The sequence below is a fragment of the Miniopterus schreibersii genome (assembly GCF_964146895.1).
Source record: "Miniopterus schreibersii genome assembly, chromosome: 1".
Classification (NCBI taxonomy): Eukaryota; Metazoa; Chordata; class Mammalia; order Chiroptera; family Miniopteridae; genus Miniopterus; species Miniopterus schreibersii.
This window is the reverse complement of record NC_138101.1, coordinates 191,391,941-191,416,406: the sequence shown is the minus strand read 5'-3', so window position 1 is coordinate 191,416,406 and position 24,466 is coordinate 191,391,941. Positions and strand designations below refer to the sequence as shown.

General features: G+C 41.1%; 1 protein-coding gene across 1 annotated transcript in view; it reads left to right on the top strand.

Annotated features, from left to right (window-relative positions):
• PTPN21 (protein tyrosine phosphatase non-receptor type 21) overlaps positions 1–24,466 on the top strand; it is a 57,309-nt gene that overhangs the window by 12,518 nt on the left and 20,325 nt on the right. The window contains exons 3-10 of the mRNA XM_081139144.1: positions 9,628–9,797; positions 13,376–13,473; positions 14,959–15,026; positions 15,817–15,887; positions 18,178–18,265; positions 18,657–18,745; positions 20,448–20,535; positions 21,251–21,330. Coding sequence (XP_080995270.1) covers positions 9,628–9,797; positions 13,376–13,473; positions 14,959–15,026; positions 15,817–15,887; positions 18,178–18,265; positions 18,657–18,745; positions 20,448–20,535; positions 21,251–21,330 — 752 coding nt within the window. The remainder of the gene's footprint in view (positions 1–9,627; positions 9,798–13,375; positions 13,474–14,958; positions 15,027–15,816; positions 15,888–18,177; positions 18,266–18,656; positions 18,746–20,447; positions 20,536–21,250; positions 21,331–24,466) is intronic.

Below are 24,466 nucleotides of genomic sequence, written 5' to 3'. Positions count from 1 at the left end.
CACAGTCATTGGTTGAGCCTTGTATATGCCCTGACCAGGGATTGAACCCCCAACCTTGGGACCTCAGAACAACTCTATAACCAACAGAGCTACCCAGCCAGGGCGCCTCACTCTTATATCAAAACAACTTTACTCATAAAAACAACTATGCTCTTAGATCAAAACAACTTCACTCTTGAAAACAACTTCAATTTTTGTCATAAACAAGTGGATTTGAAATCATATCATACTGATACAGAACATCTGGTTTTGCAAATATTTTCCTATTTGATTTCTCAAGCAGTTTGTTCATAATTAATGTCATTTCGATTTAGCATTTAATAAACTGGGAGGATATAAAATTTTAAGGATTAGGATAAGATGCTAATTTCACTAGAAGAAACTATGCATGCCACAAATTTTGTATGGGAAGTAGCAGCATGTGGTAGAAATAACTTTTCTATCGAGGGTTTGTGGGACTTTCTATAGTAGATTGCCCAGATGAGATCTCTGAAACTGCAGTATTTAGATTTACAAAGAGGACTAAGTGATTGTGCTATTTTAAACAAGCTTACACTGAGCCGGGTAACACAGTATACAAGTACCTTCATGCTGTGTGGCAGCAACTCATTTTCTTTGTGAATATAAAACAACTTGTCGTTGCTTAGTCTTGTTACAATTATTTAGGTGACTCAGACTTTGACTTGCCAAATTACTTTTAATGTCAAGTGAATTTTCAGCAAATTGAGTTCAACTGCTGTAGACAAAGCGGGGTTTTGTAGGCAACAAGGTAGAGTTTGGGTGCCAGATGAACTTGGGTTCAAATCCCTGCAATACCTGTGTGATCAAGGAAACCATGGATTTTGTGTCTTTCAGATGTGATATGGTTGCACGTGATAGCAAGAAGGATAGCTAATGATAACCACTGTACTAGGTGCTTCGCATGTGCTTAATTTGACCCTGAGTGTGACTGACTGCCTTCTTCCTCCCACCATCTCAGTGATGGATCAGATGGCAGTGTCCAGACCAAAGGGAGTTCCTGACACAAGGCACTTGTTAACTGTCAACTCTGGTTTTTGTTTGTTTGTTTGTTTCTTAGTGCAAAGTTTTTTTTCTTTAGATATTTCCATTTTCTTTTTCATCATGTAAATTTGTTCTGTAGTTGGCATGATTTACTGAGGAAAAAATGGATTGAAGAAAACTGACTTGGTATTATTATTACATTAAAATTTTTTACTAAAGATATTGGGGTAACATTGGTTCATAACATTATATAAATTTCAGGATTACCACTTTATAATATGACATCTGTATACTCTAGGTATGCTTACCACCCAAAGTCTAGTCTCCTTCCAAACTGTTGGTATATGTCAGCCAATTAAATTCAGTTACACCACTGAGAATTAAGATATTCACTATAACATCCTCTCTCTTTCTCGCAGAGTTTGGTTATCCTCAGCAATCCTATGAGTGAGGCAATGTTCTATTCATCTCTGTTTTACAGATGAGTAAACTGAGACTCAGAGGTGTTAAATAACTTACTCATGGTTACATGGCAAGAACAACAACTGGAGTAGTTCTTCTGGTTCCTTGATGGGGCATCTTTCTTCCCATTACATAGCCTGGGGTGAGTGACAGGTGTCCTGCCATGGAGGTGGTTCCCTTAAAGACAGCCTGGTACATTGCAGCCTCCCAAATCTGATGGAGATTGTGTCTTTGTGTGTGTTTTCTAATCCTCACCTGAGGATATTTTTTCCATTGCTTTTCAGAGAGTGGAAGGGGGAGGGGGGGAGGGAGAGAGAGAGAGAGAAAGAGAGAAAGAGGCATCGATGTGAGAGACACATTGATTGGTTGCCTCCTACATGTGCCCCAACTGGGGCCAGGGATCAAGCCTGCAACCGAGGTATGTGCCCTTGGCTGGAATCGAACCTGGGACCCTTCAGTCCACAGGCCAGTGCTCTAACCACTGAGCAAAATCAGCTAGGGCTGGTGACGATTGTTTTAAGTACTCTTGAGATATTTGTTATCACGTATTTTAATTAGTACAATTTATTATCTTGCTTAAAATGTTTTTAAGGTCACATCAGGCTAAGAAAGATAAGTGTGAGAGGGAACATGAATCGTAATTAGCCAGCAAGACACCGTTGGGAATGCCAGGTGTGCTGGGGCAGAGCTGGTTGATGGGAGGCCTTTTGTGAGCTTGTTCCCTGGCAAAGTCAAAGCATCAGGCTGACAGAATTCACCCCTAGAGAGTTCCCTTCTGAGAGATTTTCCAAAGCAATATCTGGTTGCACTGCTGTTGGATGAACTTGGGGCCTTCCAGAGCCACAGTGTGCGTCCAAACAGGAAAACCCGGGAGAACCAGTGAGCTGTTGCAGTTCTTGCTGCCTTTCCTGACGGAGCTGGATCACTTGGATTTAGCTGCTGTGCACACAGGCGCACTTCCACCTGCCACAGCAGGCGACACCACCAGAGTGTTCCCGTGCTACCACCTGTGAATTACTGGCGTGAGAACAAGGCCGCTATAAATTGTCCCACTTTCAATTTCTCTTTTGCAGGTCATGATTTGATCATTTAACCTTTATTGTCTTTTTTTTTTTTTCTAGAAATTTCAGTAAGACTTTTATCATTATATTCCTTGAATAGAGGGTAATTGGTTATAGGATAATGAATAGTGGGTAATTCCTATTATCCTTGATAGTACATATATACTTATGCCAGTCCATCCTATTCGACTTTTAAATATAATGAAAATGCCTAGTCTTATGTATTTTTAAATAGCACTTCTTGGAATAAAATGTAACTGGTATTATGGTACTTAAACAATTAAAAAATATTGAGTGTTTCTGAGTTATTACCCTCCATGCCTTGGTTCTCAGTGAGGAACATAGTTTAAAAGGAAATCCATTAAAACCGTGAGTGTGCCCTTTGTTAAATGGAACTTTATATCATTAATAAAAAGGGAATAATAGCTTTTTTTTACATTAGAAAAGGAAACAATTTTACTGTTTTCTTGGAACGATTGTGTATTTGCTATAACTAGAAAACCACCTTGTAAATATGTGGGGAAGAGAGTTATTTCACCTATGGTGAAACCATGATTTGCAAACTTTGATTAATGAAGAAAACGGCATAGTTTTTGGTAACAGAAGTCTAGGAGTTTCTTCATGTGTGTCCGTTTAGCATTTTAACCTCAAAAGTAATTTACTTGATTTTATAATCCTCGGATCTTTCATAGCAATACTAATTTAAGAACAGTGAAGCGACTGTATTTTTTAGGGCAGTGGAAAATATGTTGGATAATACTCTTTCAGGCAATAGAAATTAACTTTGACTAGATTCTTTCTTAAAATGAGTTAAGGGCCATATTCATTTATAGGTCCAAAATCCTCTTTCTAATTCCCTTTATCTCTTTATGGCCATCCATGGTTTCCACATCTTAACCACTTCTGAGGCACATGAAACAGCTGTAATTTTAACCCGACAAGTGAAAAATAAGCAGCTATTTCTAAATATATTCAGTTTAACCCTTTATTTTTACATTGTGCAGTTATGACTTCTAAAAATACTGCTTACACTACTCAACATCTATGGTAGGACAAGATGGAAAGAAGAACCAAGACTCGAGTTCAAGAAAACATGAAAAAAATTTTTTCCTGTGAATTAATTGAAACGTAAAAACTGGAGTATAGGCCAAATTAGACCAAGGTTATCTTTTCACTCTCTTATCAATAAAAAGAGAACAGTTGCTATTTATCCATTGCCCTAAAATGTAGACATTTATGAATTAGCTAATCACCCAAAGGCCCAAGTTCAGAAGATTTGAATAAAGAGAAACCTGATTCATTTGTTGGAATGGGATGTAAGAAATGGCCCTGTAATACAACAAACTGGATGCTAAAATGCTTCAAGGACGGGAGGCTTGGTTCACCCTCAGTCCCGTGGGTCCTAAAGAAAACGACCTTCTATGTGGTAGTACAAGTCAGGGCACGCCAGCCTTGGTATTGAAACTGTGCAGTAACATCTGGGTTATTTCTATTGTTTTTGGGTAGTAAAATGTATATGCTAACATTTTCCATTTAATCCTAGCTTAGCCTTTAAAAACATGTCAGTTTTTTGTTTTTTTTAAAAATATGTCTTTATTGATTTCAGAGAGAGGAAGGGAGAGACAGAGAGAGAGAGAGAGAAACATCAATGATGGGAAAGTCATTGATCGGCTGCCTCCTGCACGCCCCCGACTGGGGATTGAGCCACAACCCGGGCACGTGCCCTGACCGGGAATCGAACTGCAACTGCCTGGATCCTAGGTCGACGCTCAACCTCTGAGCCACACCAGCTGGGCATGTCAGTATTGTTTTAACTTTATAATTGAATGTCTTTCTGTGTAGCACTTACTAGTATTTGGCCTCCCATATATTTTGCTTGTCTTTCTTTCCCTACTGAATGTAAGCTACACATGGGCAGGAATTGTGTTTTTTCCTTCAATGTTGTGTCCCTGCCAGCATTTGACACATAGTAGGTGTTCAGTCAGAATTCATTGAATGAATAGATGAATCTTCCTAAGACAGCAGCCTATTTTTCTTAGGAAGTACAACATAATATATATTTTTTGAAGAATGTTCTTACTGTGTTTTGGGATCATTGTGTTCTTCATAGCATCTTACTGTTCAGGCTAGTGAATAGAAAAGATATGAGCAGCCGTCTATATAGGTAGTGATTCTAGTTTATGCCTTGGACTTTCTTTTAATAAATCCCTGAAGTTCACTTATCGTTTGACTTTTTTTTTCCTGGAAATGGAATGTTACAACGGCAACAAAATCTGGTTATTTGGGGACATCAGTTACTTGTGATTCAGTTCAATAAAAGTTTCAGTATAATTAGAAGATGAAGATTCACTTTTCATTGTTACGTTCTTGAGTCCTCATATGCGCTAGGGATTAGTGATATTGTATATTAATTATCACCTTGACTATAAAACAGATAATATACTCTCTGACCAAGGACACAAGAAAATGGATTGAAATTAAACAGAAAAGGAAAAACTATTGTCAGCTTTGAGGCAAGGCGACCACCATGTATCTGTCGAAAGGAAGAGGTACAGTGCTTCATTATTTATGGCAGACTCAGTGTAGAGGTAAGCTCTGGGCTTGAATTAGGTTAATACTTGTTAACTACCCTTGTTAGATGATCTCTGCCTGGGATAGGCTTTATCTAGTGCTATCTCCTCTCATCTCGTTCCTGACGAAATATCTTCTGGCTTCTGCCTAGTCTAAGAAAAGCACCAGGATAAAATTGTAGTTGCAATTTTATATGGGATTAAGTTTTATCAAACTCAGTGCATCAGTGGCTTAAAAAACCCTCCAGCTAATTTGTGTGTCCTTCTGCTCTGCCTTAAAAATAGTACAACTAAAAAGACTTGAAATAATTAGACAAGAAATGACTTGGGGTTTAGGAAAGGGTTTACATTCTGGCAGGATTTGGACCTGCTTACAATAATTGGTATCTCTTTAGACAACTGTGATTTGGGACACACCTTTGACTCAAGCTCAAAAATTTGTAACTATCTTATCCTCTGCACAGAAAGCTTAGTTACCAAATCACTTTGTTCTCTGAGTAAATGTTGGTTCGTTTAAAGTAAACCAACCCTATTGTGTCTGTAAAGAAGCCGAGTTTTATAACTGCGTAACTTCTGTTTTTCCTGTAGCTTACGTAGCAGGCACAGTTTTCTGTACAATTTTAGGAGAGGAGCTAGTAAAATTTTAAGCAAAAATGAAGAAATCATCGAATAGTTTTAGTAAAGCTGCTAACATGTTTGTTCAGAACAAAATAGGAAAGAAATGGTGAATGTAAAAGTATCTCACTATGAAGAAGTTCCGCAAAAATCTGTTGAATGATAGTTGAGAATTGTTCTAGAGGATGCTAGAAGATTCGGTTATTTAGAGGCTTCTGTTGGCATGAGTTTCCCACAGGTCTAGTCAGCTTGATTTGGTCATGAGTGATAGTAGACAAAGCTGTGGAGAAAAAGAAGCCACGTGGACTCTTATTAGGGAAGATTACCGGAAAGTTAGAGGAGTGGTGGGAGGCATCGTCTGAAAGCCAGTAATTAAAGGCTGGTTCATGGGAAAATTTTTACTACAATTAAACCAAGCCCATAAACAGTACAGGGCATGCCTAACCCAGAAGATTTGGATTCAAGGAAGAGAAGACACGTGATTCTGGGAAACTATCCTAGACAAAATAATGACTGGTAAGAGTCAAAATTTAAGGCACAAAGGGAGCCTGTCTGTACTAAGGTTTTTGTATTAAAAAAAAATTTCCTGGTGTATCCTAACTAAATAAAGGAAGACTTAAGTATAGATATTAGGAAGCAGAAAATACAGTTCACTCATGGCTAGGCTCGTCTATTTCTGGCTCATCTTTTTCCTTAGACTGTTTAACAACAAACTGAATTTGACCTATTTAAACATTTAAAAGGAAAGCTTTAAAATTCTGTACTTGATTTTAATTGTGAGTGTTTCTGATCTTTAAAAAAAATCTTTTTTTGAGATGAAATTCACATAACAAAAAATTAACGATTTTAAAGTAAACTATGCAGTGATTTAGTATGTTCACAACACCTCTATCTAGTTTCAAAACATTTTCATTACCCTAAATGGAAGGCTTGTACCAGTTAAGCAGTTACTCCCCATTCCTCCCAACCCCCTCACCCCTCAACCATCGGTCTACTTTCTGTTGCTCAGGATAAATCTATACTGGATCTTTTGTTTGAATGAAATCATACAATATGTGACCTTTTGTACCTGACTTCTTTCTCTTAGTATAATGTTTTTTGCAAATCATTGACATTGTGGTATGTATCAGTGCTGCTTTTTTATGGCTGAATAATATTCCATTGTACGTGTATTCCACAATCTGTTGAACCTCTCATTTACTAATGGACATTTGAGTTGTTTCCATCTCTGGCTCTTACAAATAGTGCTGCTATGAGCATGCTAATATGTGTATTTGAGTACCTGTTTTCAGTTCTTTTGGGTATATATCTAGGAGTAGAATTGCTGGTTCATATGATGATTATATGTTTAACTTTTGAGGAACCCCCAAACTGTTTTCCACTGTGGCCAAACCATTTCACATTCCCACTGACAATGTACAAGGGTTTCAATTTCTTCACATCCTAATGTGTGTGGAGTGGTATCTCACTGTGGTTCTGAGTTGCATTTGCCGAATGACTAATGATGTGAAGCATGTGTTATGTGCTTGTTGGCCATTTGTATATGTTCCTTGGGTAAATATTCAAGTCCTTTGCCCTTTTTAAAATTGAGTTTTCCTTTTGTTGTTTTATAAGAGTTCTTTATATATTCTAGATACTAGAATATGATTTGCAGATATTTTCCCCCAGTCTGTATAGTTTGCCTTTTTACTTTCTTGATTTGGTCCTTTGATGCACATGGTTTTTAATTTTTATGAAATGAAATGTATCCGTTTTTCCTTTGTTGTGCAAGCTTTTGGTGTCATATCTAAGAATCCATTTCAAGGTCGTGAAGACTTATGTTTTCTTCTAAAGAGTTTATAGTTTTTATATTTAGGTTGTTGATCCAGCTTGAATTACATATATATGGTGTGAAGTGTAGGGGCCTAACTTCAGTTGTTCTAGAACAATTTGTTGAAGAGACTGTTATTTCTCCACTGAATGATTTTGGCATTCTTGCCTAACAGTTGACATAGATGTGTGGCTTCATTTCTGGACTCCATTCTATAACATTGGTCTCTATGGCTCTCCTTATACCACTACCTTACTATTTTAATTAAGGTAGCTTTGTAGTAAGTTTTAAAATCAGAAAGTGTGAGTCCTCCAACTTTGTTCTTTTTCAATATCGTTTTGGCTCTTCAGGGCCTCTTGCAATTCCATATGCATTAGAGAATCGGCTTTTCCATTTCTGTAAAAACAGCTGTTGGAATTTTGATAGGGATTGCATTTGAATCTGTAGATCCCTTTGGGTAGCCTTGCTTTCTTAGCAACATTAAGTGCTCAATCCATGTATATGGTATGCCTTTCCATTTAATTTCTTTCAGCAATGTTTTGTATTGTTCAGTATTGAAGCATTTTCACCTCCTTGGTTAAATTTATTTCTAGATGTTTATACTTTTGGGTGCTATTATAAATAGAACTGTTTTCTTAATTTTCTTTTTGAATTCTTCATTCCTGGTTTACAGAATCCATACTGATTTTTGCATGTTGATCTCATACCCTGCAATTTTGCTGAATTTATTAGCTCTAGTAGTTTTGTTTTGGTGAGGGAACCTTTGGGATTTTTAAAAATATACAGGATCATGTCTTCTGTGTGTAGAGACAGTTTTACTTCTTCCTTTCCAGTCTGGATGCCTTTATTTCATGTATTTGCCTGGTTAGAATTTCCCATACAGTGAAGAATAGCAGTGGTGAACATAGGCATGCTTGTCTTGTTCCTGATCTTAGGGAGAAAGCTTTCGGTCTTTCACTGTTGAGTATGATGTTAGCTATGGGTTTTCTTAAACGCTCTTGAAAAATAAAATTTTAAAAAGTACCTTCTGCACAAAATATTTAAATAACATTAAAAATTCAGTTCCTCATCTGCACTAGCCTCCATCCCGAGTGCTCATTAGCCTGGCTAGTGGCTGCTGCATTGGAGAGCGCAGATGTAGAATATTTTCATCATCGTGTAAAGTTCTGTTTAATTGTGTCGCTGTTAGAACAAAGCAGTGATTTTTGCAGTTACCTTGACTGTAAATTGATTGGAAAGAGGTAAATATTAGCAGTGACCCAAGGCTGTCATTTCAGTCCTTAAGTACATTAATGCCCTTTCAGGTTGAACAAGCCCAGTGCTAGTATTGATTTACCTGAACAGATTCATTACACAGCAAGTGAGATCTAAATGCCTGGGCATTTTTTAAAAACCTCTGAGTAATACACTTAAGTTATTTTACTGCTTTAGGTATCACTTTTCTTTCGTGTGTGTGTGTGTGAGAGAGAGAGAGAGAGGGAATTAGAGAGAGAGAATTTACCTCCATGGCATTATAGTTGCTCTAAGTTTGTATCCAATGAACTTTTGGAGGCAAAATTGCAGTTTTGCAATTGCATTAGTATTACTAGAATTTACAGTATTTACATGAACTTATTTATTTATAGAAGCCAAAACTGAGAGTAGTGAAAGGTTAGATGAACACTGTCTATTCAGAATTCTACTAGGTAGGACCCCAGTTATGTTTATTATAAAATATTAATTCTAATCAATTTAGTATTTCAATAATTTAAAAACTAAACATTTCTTTTAGTATATGTTTTTTTTTAAAAACTGTATGGAAAATTTCATAGCACCCTCTACATTCTGATATCTAGGCCATGAAGGCATTTTTTGTGTGCAAAGTTTAAGAAATAGTTTGCACGAGTAGTTGACTTTTCGCCTCTTTTTCTCCCTAAATACAAGTATCTAGATATAGATAGGTCTTGACTCTTTTTTTTCCCCTTCAGGTTTTGCTATTGTCCCTTTCTGAGAAGCGAAGCAATAGGAGACTGCTGTCACTTGGTCCCAGGTCATGGATTAGAGCAATTAGAGTATAGAAACCCTTGTGCACATCCCTGCCTCCTTCAGTGACCTTCCCTCTTTCCAGGTCACTTACTTCAGCCTCTGGTACTACAACAAGCAGCATCAGCGCCGGTGGGTGGACTTGGAAAAGCCCCTGAAGAAGCAGCTGGACAAATACGCCCTGGAACCCACCGTCTACTTCGGAGTCGTGTTTTATGTACCTTCGGTGTCACAGCTGCAGCAGGAGATCACCAGGTGAGAAACTCCAGGCTGTGTGTTTTCAGGAAATGATCTAGTGGGACTGAAAAAGTGAAACCAAGCTTGCAGTCGGGAGGTAAGCGTGAACTTTGCCCTCCCGCCCCACTTTCTCAGCTGCAGTGTTACGCGGAGGCTCTGGTATGCTCTGGTATGCGGTGTGTCAGAGGCCTCACTGGGTGGTGCGTGAGTTATGGTTTCACCAGGCACAAAGGAGTGATTCAGGGGGAAGACGCGTCTCCCCGACTGTGAACTCTCCCTGTACTTATGTCACCTTTAATGCTTTTGTTGATTTATTTCTGACCTTCCTAACAATGAAACGGGAGAGGAAATTAAAAAAAAGATGAGTCACATAATCTGTCTTCCTTCTTCAAGAAATTGTGCAGCAGGATTCCTGTCCTCTGACTGCAGTGGGAGGGGGAGCAGGGGAGGTGGGAGGGGTGAAGGCCCGAAAATGTTGGCTAATAAGTGCACTGAAAAGGGGCAGGGGCAGAGGCAGAACGGGAAGATCATACTGAGGAGTGGGATGGAGGAACTAAATATTCTTTTCCTTTCCTTGAAGACACACAAAACCAAAAATCAAGGAATGAAATTTGGGTTCTTGAGCCTGCCTGTCAAAGTTCTCAAACCAACCACCAGCTTACCTTTTTAACATGTTGAACATAACTTTTGAGTCAAGCCGGACCACTCCCACTGCCCTGAACTGCCTCATGCCTTTTGATCTTTGAGTCCCAGATCTTTCTGTCATATTTATGTACTGGAATCTTCTGAATTTTTGTTCAAAAGGCACCTCCTCCGTGAAGCTTCTGTAACCCCCAGGCTGGAATGAGCTTTGCCTTCTCCAGACTGTTCTAGAATTTGCTTATACTTGTGACAAGATGGCAGTTGCCACAGCCTTTCATTATAGTTATTTGTGTACATATCTTATCATTTTTTTAAAGATTTTAAACCCATGTTTTCTTTAGCTTTACCTTTCGCACAGTATCTAACACAGTGCCCGCAGATAGTAAGGACCTGGTACTGCCTCGTGTTTGTGCAATGTTCTTTTTAAGTACTGAGTTTGCCAGTTAATTATTGGAGGAAGATGGAAAACCAAAGAAGCAAGAATTAGGTAGTAGGGATAAATAGGCACTGACTATAAAACAGATCTGAGAGATAAAATAAATATGAAAGAGAAGGAGAAGCCGGGAGGAAAAAAGCAGCTGATCATGTTGACTCGTTCATGTAAGCATTTACTGAAGGTATGATATGGTATGATGTAAGGATATAATGGTTACTGTGGGAGGAAGATATACAAGTGAACCGGCTTTAATCCTGCCCTGGAGGAGTTACTCACAGTCCGAAGCTGACAGTCCATGTAAATAAACACGTATGGTATATTATGATAATACATGCTTAATTAAAGCATTGGATTCCTAGGGGGGGAGGTTGGGGAACATGAACAGGAAGGCAAAGAAGTTGACTTTTCAGTTGACTTTAGAAGAAACTTTCAAATCAGAGGGAATAGCTTGTGCCAAGTCGGAGGACTGATGTTTTTAGGGAATTTCAGATATACCGAAACAGGGGAGAGGAGATTTGAAAAATAGGAGTGTTCTAGTCATAAAGTCATGGTACAATGAGGAAAGACAGTTTTGAATTTTACCAGGACGGGATGTCTAACAGGACGGGTGAAATTTGCTTTTCACAAAGATCAGCCATCACAGAAGGTCGGTTGGAGGTGGCAACACTACAGGCAGGAGACGGGCTAGGAACGGACGCGCCGTGATCTGGCGTCAGTGTAGGACGCGGACCTGAACCAAAGCCTCGGCTGCGGGAGGGCTGAGAGAGCAGGCCTGGTGGGCTCAGCCAGCAGGATGACCCGTTAACTAGGTGCGGAAGAACCTGAGAGAGAGAGGTGGCATCAGTGAGGATTAAGTGTGACTGTATGTAACAAAACCCCTAAGTACCCCTAGCTTCTCCGGAGGGCAGCCAAGCAGAGCTTATGTGATAGCTCCACCAAGTCTGCAAGGGCCCTTGCTCGCTCTTACTGTTCCACCCTTCGCAGCATGTCCTTTCCATTCACTGGGTAACCTCACAGTCGAAGAATCCTGGAGATGGTGTAGCGATCGCATTCACAGTCCAGGTAGCAGAAGCGTAAACCTGGTTCTACTCTCAGCTACGTCACGTTCCTTTAAGGGGCCTTTCCCGGCCCCTCAGTCACACCCGCCACATTGTAAGTACTCAGTAGCCACATGTGGCTGATGGCTACCCTCCGGGACAGCACAGATATGTACCATTGTCACCTCTGCAGAGGTTCTATTAGACAACACTGTCTCCATCTAACAGCCAGTTCACAGGGAAAATTGGAGAATAGATGAACATACTAAATTGACCCCACGAGAGTACAACCAGACAAATTGAGAATGTGGAAAATTCTACATGACAAATCACATCATTTTTTCTATAAGTAACATGAAAATAAAGAGGAGCCACCTTTTTTTAAATTAAGAGAACTTTAGAAATAACAGTCTAATGTAATCTGTGGGCCTTCTTTGGATCCTGATTTTTATACAAAACAAAACTGTAAAAATACATTTTTGAGGCAATTGCATCATAGGCCCTAGTGATCACCTGTTCAGTGAATAAGTCAGCGGAAGGCAGGATAAATCTTCACCATGGAGCTTGAGCAAAATGAGAAGTGATAGCAGATGAAATGCTGGGGACTGGCTTAAAGTAGATGAGTGCTGATAATAATGATAATAGTTACGGTTTATTGGGTGCCAACTATGTTCTAGTATTGTGCTAAAAACTTTATATTTCTCGAATCTGTTCAACCTTGTGAAGGGATGACAGTATCCTCATTTTGATGGTGAGAGTTTAAACCCATAGGTCATGTATGACTTGCTCAGATTCATGCAGAATGCTAACTTGGAGAGCTGGAATTTAACCTAGATCTGCTTGACTAAAGCTTGGGCCTGGTAACCATTGGTTATGGTTTTCACATAACCAAAGTGTAAAAATAAGTAAATCATTTTACAAGAATATTAAGAAAGCATTTAGCAGCTATTCTTTTTGAGATTTCATCCAAAAATATTTTCATATAAGCCTGGTCTGAAATATCAGGAACCATTTTCCCCTGGGCTTTGTTTTCCAGGGCTAGGGACCTTCCACCAGAGGAAGCAAAGTCTAATGCTACCAAGTTACTAGTCGGAGTTTTTAAAGATGGGCCATTGAGTCTATTTCTCCAACTAACAAGAAGAATATGTGGGGACTGTCTTATGGGGCATAAGGCAGATGACCAGTTGCCTTCTACATGGTTATAGCTTTGAAATAGCCACAGTTAAGGATAAGTGATTCTCACATCGATGTCTCTCTCCCTCTCCCCTCCTGTCTCTCATAAATTGATTACATTGTGTGTGTAGGTGTGTAAGTGTGTAGGTATAGATATGGCCAAGCATGTTCTTGTCTTTCTTTGAAACTATCTTGGGATAAAGTTTTATTTGACTAGTTTATGCTCCTCTAATAAAGTATGGTAAAATGCATTGTCTCGATTGGAGGTAATGTTGATATTGACTTTTTTAAATTGACATTTTTTGTAGGTATCAGTATTATCTGCAGCTGAAGAAAGATATCTTGGAAGGAAACATTCCTTGTACATTAGAACAAGCAATCCAGCTAGCAGGCTTAGCTGTTCAAGGTAAATAATGACAATTGATAATGTGACAGATCTTTCAGATTAAAACTGTGTTATAACAAAAACAGCAAGGCATTCCTAAAGTTACTGACTTTCTGTAGTAGTGCTAATATGTTAGTAAAATATTATTCTGTTATCTAAGGAGTTTCCTTGTGGCAAAGGAAATGAATTTGGATTGCTTCAATAAAGTGAGACTTCTGAAAGGATAAGCATGTTATCATGTCAACAGAGAAACAGACCAAAAATTGAGAAAACACACACACACACACACACACACAGCATTTAACATGCTATGTATTTCTCTAGTTCAAGGACTTGATCTGCTGCTAGCTAATATTTTAGGAAGGAAGATCAGCCAGACAGTGAGGTTGATGAGGTTATGGTCACTTATACTTTAGGCATACATCGTTTGTTCGGTTTCTTAAACATTGTTCCTGGATTATAGAGCAAGTTCAGTCATAATAGATAAAGTTATACATTTCTCAAGTATTTTTTCGAATTGTCTAATTCTGTCATTTTTTCACATACGCAATCTATTAACATGGATATATGTACTTTGGAAAGACTTATGATGGGGCATTATTTCAAATGATAGCTGGCATTTAATCTGGGGAATTGAACTTTTTTTTAAGATTTTAAAAAATTCATTTTTAGAGAGGGAGGAAGGGAGAGGGAGAAAGAGAGAGAAACATCGATATGAGAGCAGAACACACATCGGCTGCCTCCTGCACACCCTCTACTGGGGATCCAGCCCCAAACCTGGGCATGTGCCCTGACCAGGAATCAACCAGCAACCTTTTGGTGTATGGGAAGACACCCAACCAACTGAACCACACAGGCTAGGGTGGGAATTGAAATTTAATCAGAAGAATTATTAATAAAATTCCTTTAGATATTAACAGGCATGGAGACACTTATCATTTTTAGATAGACAAATGCCTGACACACGTGGAACCATATTCCTTTGAATCTTCTTAAATGTCATCTTTGGCTTTAAGAGTTAGTTTTTCATAAACTTTTTGCCGAACGCTCAATTTATTTTTAACAATTAAAAATTTCTGAACAAGTGCAACTTGCTGTAACATACTCAGATGATCTGATTCCACTCTCTAGAGGTGACATCTACTATGAACACTTTGATTTCTTCCTGACGTTTTTCTGTGCATAAGTAAGCGTACATGATTATAGGGTAGTTTTGTTTGTTTTTTTATTATAAAAATGAGATCATGTAAAGTTCGTAATTTATTTTTTCACTTTACTGATAGACATTTTTCTAAGCCAAGACACATGAATCTACCTGACTAATGCTTTAAGAAAGATATTTGTTAAACCTACACTTTCTAAAACATGTACTTTATAGCTGTAAGGCAGATTTCACTTCTGAATCATGAGCATACCTTCTGTATACTGCATATCGAATTTAGGTATGCATGTGTTGCTATACAAATTAAATGTAATTGACATGTGACTATTTGTCATTCTGTATAGCTGATTTTGGTGACTTTGATCAGTATGAATCCCAGGACTTCCTTCAGAAATATGCCTTATTCCCTGTGGTAAGTAAGACTCCTTGTAATGTTGGGCCTTTTTATAAACAGTTTATTTCCATACCCTTAATTCTCCTTGAAATTAAGTCCAGGAATAGTGTTAAAAAGTCATTCCCCTCTTCTGGGCAACTCAAGTATAAGTGCTTTTCCTGTTACACTTTTCCTGGTCGTGGTAAAGCCACAGAAACGGAAGGGTCTGCAGTCACCGGGCCGGAGCCACAGACATTTGTTTCATGTTTGGACATGAATCTGAAAGGGGGATTCATTCCCTGCTTCTGCGGAACCACGGAGAAGGTTTTGTTTTTAACCGAAGGCTCGAAACCTCACAAAATTATGTTGAAATAAATTTGGCTTCTCATCAGAAATTTAAAAAGTAGATGAGAAAAAGACACTGCCTTCTACTTTGTTATAGTCACTGCTGGTAGACTTGGCAGGAAAGCTGTGCCCTGGGACAGCTGAGGGAGGGACGCTCTTCTGAGCATCTGCACAGCCAGCTGGGAATGCACAGGTGTCACTGCGGTGCTGGGCTCGAAACTGGTCAGTGGATGTTACCAGCCTGAAAGAACTCAGTGGAAACTTTCTCTGGGATGCGTTGAGAAGGCAGGGCAAGTGTTTGGCTCCTGAGCAGAAGCCGCATAATTCCTTAGAAAGATCATGATTACGCGCTTAAGCAAGGCTCCCTCAAGTTCATACCAGCCCTACTGATGGTGATGAGAGTTGGGTAGAGTCAACAGCAGCGATGCTGCCTGAGAAACCTGGGTGGCTTGTTTACATACTTTCAGCAGTGTGTTTTCTTCAGGGCTGGCTACAAGATGAAAAAGTATTGGAAGAAGCAACGCAAAAGGTGGCCTTACTGCATCAGAAATACAGGTAACACTGAGAAAATAAGGCATGGAAATGGTATAGAACCAGTGCCTGTTCGAGCCTGAAATCTGCATCTGCGTCTGCACGGTTAACTCTGGAACTCAGGACCGCTGCTGTGAGGCGCCGGCCTCCCACAGCGCTCGCGCTGGGCCGCGCGCTGATCCAGGCACGCGCCCGTGTTAACTCACCGTCACCCGCGTTGTGTCAGTGAGGAAGCCGAGGGCGTTGAAAGCAGCCCGTCCTTGAAGGGTGCCTGTTCTCCACCCCATGTATTAAAGGTTGGGTGCTAACCTCATCTTGTGTAGGCCAATTCCAGTTTGGAGAGACTTGCTTTCTTTTGTGATGCAGCAAGTACAGGGTTTTGTTTTGTTTGTTTTGCTTTTCAGTCTTCACCCGAGGATATTTTTTCCATGGCTTTTCAGAGAGAGTGGAACGGGGGAGAGAGGGAGAGAAACACTGAAGTGAGAGAGAAAGACATTGATTGGTTGCCTTCCGCCCCTGCCCCCACTGGGGCCAGGGATCGAGCCTGCAGCCGAGGTACGTGCCCTGGACTGGAATCCAGCCCGGGACCCTTTAGTCCGTGGGTGACGCTCTAAACACTGAGCCGAACCGTCTAGGTCAGGTACCGGGTTTTTCCTCCTTGTGCACCTTTGGAAGCTGTATCTCTGTCCTCCGGGGGAGCTGTGCTGAGCAATGGTGCTTATTGCCCTATTGCCCTGACCTGCCGTCCTGGGTAGAGAATGACTTTCTTTGACCGTGAATTGTACGTGTTTTCCGTAAGAAAAATCCTCTCCAGAGAATGCTGGGTCTCATTCCAAACCGAACACCACACAGTTCAACTAGTTGATGTATCATTAAATTCTTATAACCACCCTTTAAGGTAAATGTTATTATCTCCTTACAGATTGGGGGAGCCAAGCTCAAAAAAAACTAAACTTGCCCAAAGTTACATGTGGTAGAGGTGGGATTGGAACCCAGGTCTGTTTAATTATAACCTGTTGTTCATCCCTTCCCATTAAAAATAACCTTTTGCATTTAGTCTCTCCTCACTCAAATCCATACAATTGCTCACAAAGGGTTAATCTCCCGAAAATACCACTTTCCTCTTGTCTCCCCCCACTCTCCTCAAATGCTTCTGAATCTGTTCTTGCATCTCACTAGCCTGAGTTCATTGCTCCTGGGATTAAAGGCCTCCTCTAAATGGGTTAAATCCTGCCTTTCCAGCTTCACCTCCTGCTGTCCCAGGGGAACCATGTTTTCTCAGCATAGTGCATCCCTCGGGCACACGTTGCCTGTCTTTTGTTACTTCCATTCATTCATTTGTGCATCTCTTCTAAAGATAGTTCGTGACTCTTACTTTCTATGAGGCACAGTGCTGGATGCAGCGGCACAGAGATGAATGGAACAGCCCCCTGCCATCAGGGAGTGTATTTCCTGCCTTGCAGTCTAAGGGGTAGGCAGGACAACCCACTGTGGTAGCAATGATAATGCTAAAAATGAAATACGGGAGCAGCGGGGAAAATGTGCCCAGAATGTGGTGGGTCTGCGTAGAGCCGAGGTGTCTTAGACTCAGGGGGATCACAGCAGGTGACAGAGAAGGAGTGATGGATATGTAGGCCAAGTCTTGAAGGATACGGGGGCTTGACCAAGTGCACAGGTGAGTGACAGGTACACCAGGAACAGAGATTAGTGTGTACGTTAGAGGCATGAGGGAGCAAAGAAATGGCAGAGTTTGGGATGGCTGAGGTGTGGGGTGCCCTGTGGATATGGGGAGCAGCAGAAGATGAGGCTGGAAGCCAAGTTTCCACGCAGCTGAGTACTTTTTTTACCCACACCACCTTCCTACCCATCCTTGTAATTCTGTTGCCAGAGCTAAAAAGGATTTCCACCCTCCTCACTCTTATTTCCTGCACATTCATCATTTGGCACTTAGCACATGACGCTTCGTATTGCCTGATAGTTTGGATAGTAAGCAGTCACTCCACAGTTTAGGAAGAATCCTAGCTTTTACTGAAGACGTTTCGGGGCTCCCCTTATTCCGTGTGTTCCCCTTGCCTGCCTGAAGTACAGGGATGAGATCTTCCACAACTAACCCTCTGTGCAGCACAGTGCTCTGCATGTGGCCAGTTTTCAGTAAATATTGGTGGATTGGCCTAACCGATTACAGATGCTTAGAAACTTGAAATGTTTATAATGTTATGCCAAATTCATATGTAGTATTTTAGAGAAGCTTTTTTTCTGTTTTTGTTTGTTTCTAGTTTTGTGGTTAATCTCACTAGCATCTTTTGGGTTGCAGAGGGCTCACGGCTCCTGATGCTGAAATGCTGTACATGCAGGAGGTGGAGAGAATGGAAGGCTATGGAGAAGAGAGCTACCCTGCGAAGGTACGTAGGATGCACAGGCTGGGGCTCTCCAAAATTAGCCTCAGTGATTCCCAGAGGATAGTGGGGAAGCCCGGGACGCCCTGCTGTGCAAAGGCTGAAGACGTGCAGGCTTCTGGACATGTAAAAATGAGGTCCTATGGCCAATATTATGTAGTTTTGCAGTTTGTTCTTTGAATGTTCTTGAAAGAGAGCTCCTTAAGGGGTCCATCTCTTCCTGTATTCACACATATCTACAAGGTGATGCATTCATAACTTTCAGACTTTTCCCCTTCAGAACGGCTATCCCATGAGTCTTCTGAACGTTTCATATTTGGGAAACAGGTTTAGGGAGTGAGGAGGTGTAGTTGTAGTCCTTTGCACCTGCTGCCTGAGTGTCTCTTCTTCCTTTCAGGACAGCCAAGGCACTGACATCTCCATCGGAGCGTGTCTGGAAGGAATCTTTGTGAAACACAAGAATGGGAGGCCTCCTGTGATATTTCGGTATCTCTCTTACATCTTTCTGTGCATTTTCTGTGGCTCCTGTGGTGCTACTTTTTAGTCCCTATGCTAGTTATATTGCTCGTAAGTCTCTCCCAGGGTTTCATTAAGAAATGGAAATATGCCCTTCCTAGAATAAAATACCACCCAGTGGTTCTTTTAAGTAAGCCGCTTTCTTCAAAACCAGATGTTCAGAAAGTAGTGCTTATAATGTGGTCGACGTAGGGAATGCTTAACGATGCTCCCCTTTTCTTCCCATGCGGAGGCGTCCTTTGTTTTGATGTGAATTTTTCATTTGAGCTCTGGTTTCTAGGGCTATTTCATGTGGAAAATCTAGGGCTTTCTCTGACTCTAGTTAATGTACCAAAAACTCCTAAAATACCAACATCTAAGCAAATTTCAGTGATGTTTTGTAATGTCGATTTTTTTCCTGAATATAAAAAAGTGATACTATTCATTTGTGGAAATCTTAGAATGTATATAGTAAGAAATACAAAAAGGCTGTCTAGCAATGTGCTAATAGTGGCTGACTCTGAGCTATGAAATTGCAGGTGACTTAAATTTCCTTTTCAGTATTCTGTGTTCCAGTTTATATCGTAAAGGTAGTAAATTGGACCATGTCATTCAATCCCTTTTTATTCATTTTTAAAAAGAAAATATGTTTTTATTGATTTTAGAGAGGAAGGGAGAGGGGGAGAGAGACAGTCATTGATCGGCTGCCTCCTGCACGCCCCCTACCTGGGATCAAGCCTGGGACCCAGGCCTGTGCCTGGACTGGGAATGGAACTGGCGACCTTTTGGTGCCTGGGACAACTCTCAACCAACAGAGCCACACTGGCCAGGGCCCTTTTTGTTCCTTAAAATTCATAATCTAGAAAATCTGAAGTGTCATTTCATAGAAATATTTCCAGTGTTACTGAGATCCTTCCTATTTGATTCTGTCATCTGTTGATGACAAAGTAGAGGGATAAAAAGTGGTAACATCTTTGCTTCCAGATCCCCTTTCCCTTTCATAAAATTATGCAGTTATTAATGAAATCAAACATCAGTATGTAAAATGTAACTATGGTAAAATGCAGTTAGGCGGTGCAAGGTGGGATCCTGAATGCTGGCGAACACCCCAGAATAGACCCGGTCACGCTCCGGATGCCTGGCTTTGAATCACCCTCACCTGGAAGCTTCCCAGGCCCCTCCTCCCCCTTCGTCTTTCCTTACCCGTCGGCGACACTAATGGTGCTTGCATGCTTCTGTGTTCTCTCTCTCCCCGCCACCCTCCAGCTGCGCCCCTGCTAGAGGAGATGCCTCACTGTGCCTCATCTTAGTGTCCCTGAGGTCTAACACGATTTCTGGCCCCGTTATAATGCGTGCCCTCTAAGGTGTTTGTTGAATGAAGAAAGGAGGCATTGGCAACCAGCCGAAATAGGGATCTTTGATCCAACTAATCTGGCAAATAAGGGTATATAGATTTTACAATGTGAAATACTCTTTGGCCTTTTTTAGTATACATGCATCTCGCTTTTTGCAACTAGGTGTTATCACTTCAATTAGAAAAATGCATGCTAACGGGTCAGAACAACCATTTCCTTTCTAAAATAGTTAACAAATATTAATTTATGCATCAAGCTCAAGAAGGGAAATCATATGTTCTATCTCCTGGAGTAAACGTGAGCACTCACCTTGCCGTTTTCTGTTTATTTTTCCTTAGGTGGCATGATATTGCTAACATGTCCCACAATAAGTCCTTCTTTGCATTAGAGCTGGCAAGTAAAGAGGAGACCATCCAGTTTCAAACTGTGAGTGAACATCAGGAATCGCTTGGAATGTTTTTCCTGAAAGTTAACAAGTTAGCATTTCTGTGCATATGTTTGGGGGGAGGGGGTGATATTAAAATTATAATATTTTACAGTTTAATAAAACGTAAAATTTTATAACATTTTGCACCATAGTAGTTTTGTCATATTAGTACATTTGGCAAAAGTAGTTGCTTAGTAAATATTGTTGAATGAATGAGTCCTTGGATAAATACTATCTGATCATGATGGTCTTTAAGTTAAATTTAAGGGACTAAATAGGGGAGAAAGTGAGCACTAATATCTTAATTTCCACTGATAAGTGAATGGCTCTGTAGAAAGATTATTTCATAGTTATTTGCTTTGGCTCCCTTGACAAAGGCAGTATTGAGTCACTGAGTCAAATGTTTTGTTTAAAATGTCTTTGAGTTATCGATTTGTCCAAATGAAAATTGATATTTTCATAATTTTTAAATTTCTGTCATTTTGAAGCTGTTTAATACAAGAATCACACTGTTAAGAATAGATTTTTTTTTTGTCTTCATAATTTAAATCCTAACCATGGCATCCCTATGAAGACATGGTATTAGAAAATGAAAGAATCCCAGTGTGTTAAAAGTGACTTGACATGTTACCCAATTACGTCTTGTCCTCAAATGAACTCTATATTAAGTTGTAAATGTGCTTTCATTTATTTTATGCATATTTTGTTTGCCAGGAAGACATGGAAACAGCAAAATATGTGTGGAGGCTCTGTGTTGCGAGGCACAAATTTTACAGACTAAACCAGTGCAGCCTGTAAGTATATCCTGCTCATGAAAGTTGTAGAAAATGAGTTTAGAAATTTTCATCTTGAATTGTATCACCTAGAAAGGCAAATTTTATGAGAAATGATATTCTTAATGTCATTTTTATGATAAACTTTTCACTTTTGCATATTAAAATGATATTTCTCAATTTTTTATTATTTTGGCTTTGGACCAACTTCTGATAACTACAGACATGTCTCTAAGATCTCTTAACTGTTTATTAGAATCATTCTAATTTTTGAAAGCTAGAAAGGGAATATCTTTTATATTTTTTAATCAGCATTTTGTGTCATTAAAGATCATTGCTTTGTCCTGACTGGCAGTTGGGTGTCATGACCAGAGAGATTCATTTAGCAGAGCCACCTAATGATTAGCACTTAGGCACCCCCATCCCCATTTCCTCCCTGCATCCCCTCCACCCATTTAAAAAAAAAAAATGTTTTTATTGATTTTTAGACAGAGAGGGAGAGAGAGATAGAAACAATGACGGGCTGCCTCCTGCACGCCCCCTACTTGGGACAGAGCCCGAAACCTAGGCATGTGTCCTGACCAGGAATTGAACCAGTGAGCTCTTGGTACATGGGTCAATGCTCAACCAGTGAGCATCACCAGCCAGGCTCTACCTGTGTTTTTATCTGAGTCCTCCTGCTGCTCTGGTGAAGGGGTTTTGGAAAGCACTAACTTTTGGGGAGAAGCACCCCTGCTTCCTTGTGGATGTGGGGAGTCTCTGCTTGCTGCCTGGCTTGGACTTCTGGGTGCATTTATGGGTAGAAGTGTTCCCTGCTGGCTAGATTCAGGGGTGCTGCCAGTCCAGGAGAGTTGCATTTGGGGCTCCTCCGGGCTGGCCTGGTTACCCAGCCATGTGTAACATTATTTTTATGCATAAGTGTGCTCTGAGTCTCAGGGAGTAGATATGTAGTCTACTGGACCACAGCCCTTTCATAAGTATAAAGCCTCTCATAAGTTTAAGGCTATCCATGACCCATCATTACCTGAAGTTCATTCTTTTTCTGGAAAATAGTGGAGAACCAGTCATTTTGGATAAACCATAAATATAATCCCTTTCCACTAGGCATCCGTACTGGTTGGTGTTAGGTTTCATTGGGAGCACTTACTCCCCAGGTGAAGTAAATGAATTCTTAGCTTTTTGATAGGCAGTCAAATGGAAAATAACTTTAGTTTTTATGGTCATTTCTTTTAAGGCTCTCAACCTAGACCGAAGTATCGGTAGACTTGTTCTCATGGTCCAATTGGGTAAACTCAAGTGAGGTGGGCATTTAATGAGACTGCAGCAGGCCTGGCACTGGGCAGTGGGTTCTGGAGTCTAGTTCAGACTGAGGCCACTGGTGGCTCAGGAGATGGATTCTGTTTGCATAGAAAGGAGACTTCACTCCTTGCGTGTCCCCTTGCCCACCGCTCAGTCCTGATATGTAATGTGATGGTGTTTGGGATGGCCTTATGCGATTCATCTAACGTTGACCCAAATGACTATACTGTACTTTAGAATTTATAGAAGGACATGATCCATCATCAGTCTCGCCTCCTCTCTCCACTTTTAAACAAGGTACTTCAAGTAACAGAATCATCTATCTTATGTCACCCAAGTCTTAAAAATGTTAGATAACAATAATCTTTCTGTTTTTTAATTCATTTAACGAGGACAGTAGGACCTTAGTTAATATTCCTTTAGGATTGGATTAGGAATTAAATAAGATAATGTCAGTCTTTTGGGTCAGTGATGTTTTCTAACCCCCTCTCCACCTCCCCAACCCCAGAACTGCTACAGTCAGCCTCTGGGATTTATATGAGGAAAAGCCGGGGGGTGGGTGGGGTGGATCTTGAGATGGTTCTTTGTTTAGGAGGCTGTTCTCCTCCCTCTCTGTGGAGGGGAGGAGAGGTTGGTATCCCCCAACCTCTAAAGCCAAGTGCTAGAAGCTTCAACAGACTTTCTCTAGAGGGGAGGTTGGATTTCAGCCACCAGCAAGCTGCTTGCCGAGCACATTGAGAGGGTGGGTGTGTGTTCCCTGCAGTTCAGGGCTGTTGGTGAACACAGCAGCCGTGCCCACCTGTGTTCTGGCGACCTGGGACTGACTGGAGAGGCCCTGCCTCGGGGAGGGGATAGGGTTGCCCCACCTCTGCTGGGCCTACTGCAGGGTTTGAAGACACTATGAGAGGCCTGGAAGAAGGTAGAGTAACCCCTAGTCCATTCGAGGAAGGTCATAGAGAGTAACTTGCTAGGTATTTCCACCATCCAGCACATTTTTTGTTCTTCAAAATCTCATTCCTCTGCATTAGCCATAAACCTATAAGAAAGAAGCTTGCAAAGCAAAATCCAGACAACTCTTAGAAATACAAGCGCAACCGTCCATGCTTACCAGCGACCAGCATCACTTTACCCCTCTCTCACTGTGCCATTTGTTCAGCGAACATCGAGGGCTTCCAGGCACCTGCGACACCATGGGGGGTGCTGCTGCCCCCCTGGAGCTTTCCGATCGGGGTGGGGAGAGGGGGTCAGACAGGTAATCAGTTGTCAGGAGGCTGCTCAGGGAGCTGACAGACCTGCCTCGTTCAAATGCCGGTTCTGCTACTTGCTTTCCACGTGACCAGGAGTAACTCACTTAATCTGAGTATCAGTTTCTCCGTCCGTGAAATCAGGGTGCTAACCGTCCTCGCTCGCGGGGCTGGTTTGGGTCCCTGCGTTGGTCCCCTGAGGTCGTCAGCGCGGTGTCAGCAGGTTCTGTCATTTACTTCACTCAGGCCGCAGCCTTTCTGGTTCTGTCTTCTCCATTGCACGCATTCCAGTGATGTTTCCCCCTAGGAGTTCTTCCCCTGTCTCATTTTATCAGCACCATCAGCACTGTAAACTGCCCGTAAAGTCTGGAAAACAGCCTCTTGTCTGCTGAGTGTAGGAGAGCCGACCTCACGGGAAATGCACTGACAAGAACATTGGCAAGAAGGGGGGGTTAGAGCATTAGAAGGGGGGGCGAGGCGGACTCTCGAGCAGTTTGGCAGGAGGAAGAGGCACTGGCTTGTGTGTGTCCAGCAGGAGCAGCCTCCGCAGTGGGCTGCCGGCCGGGGTGCCAAAGGAGATAGGGCGTGGGGGAGTTGCTGCCTGTGTCCTGAGC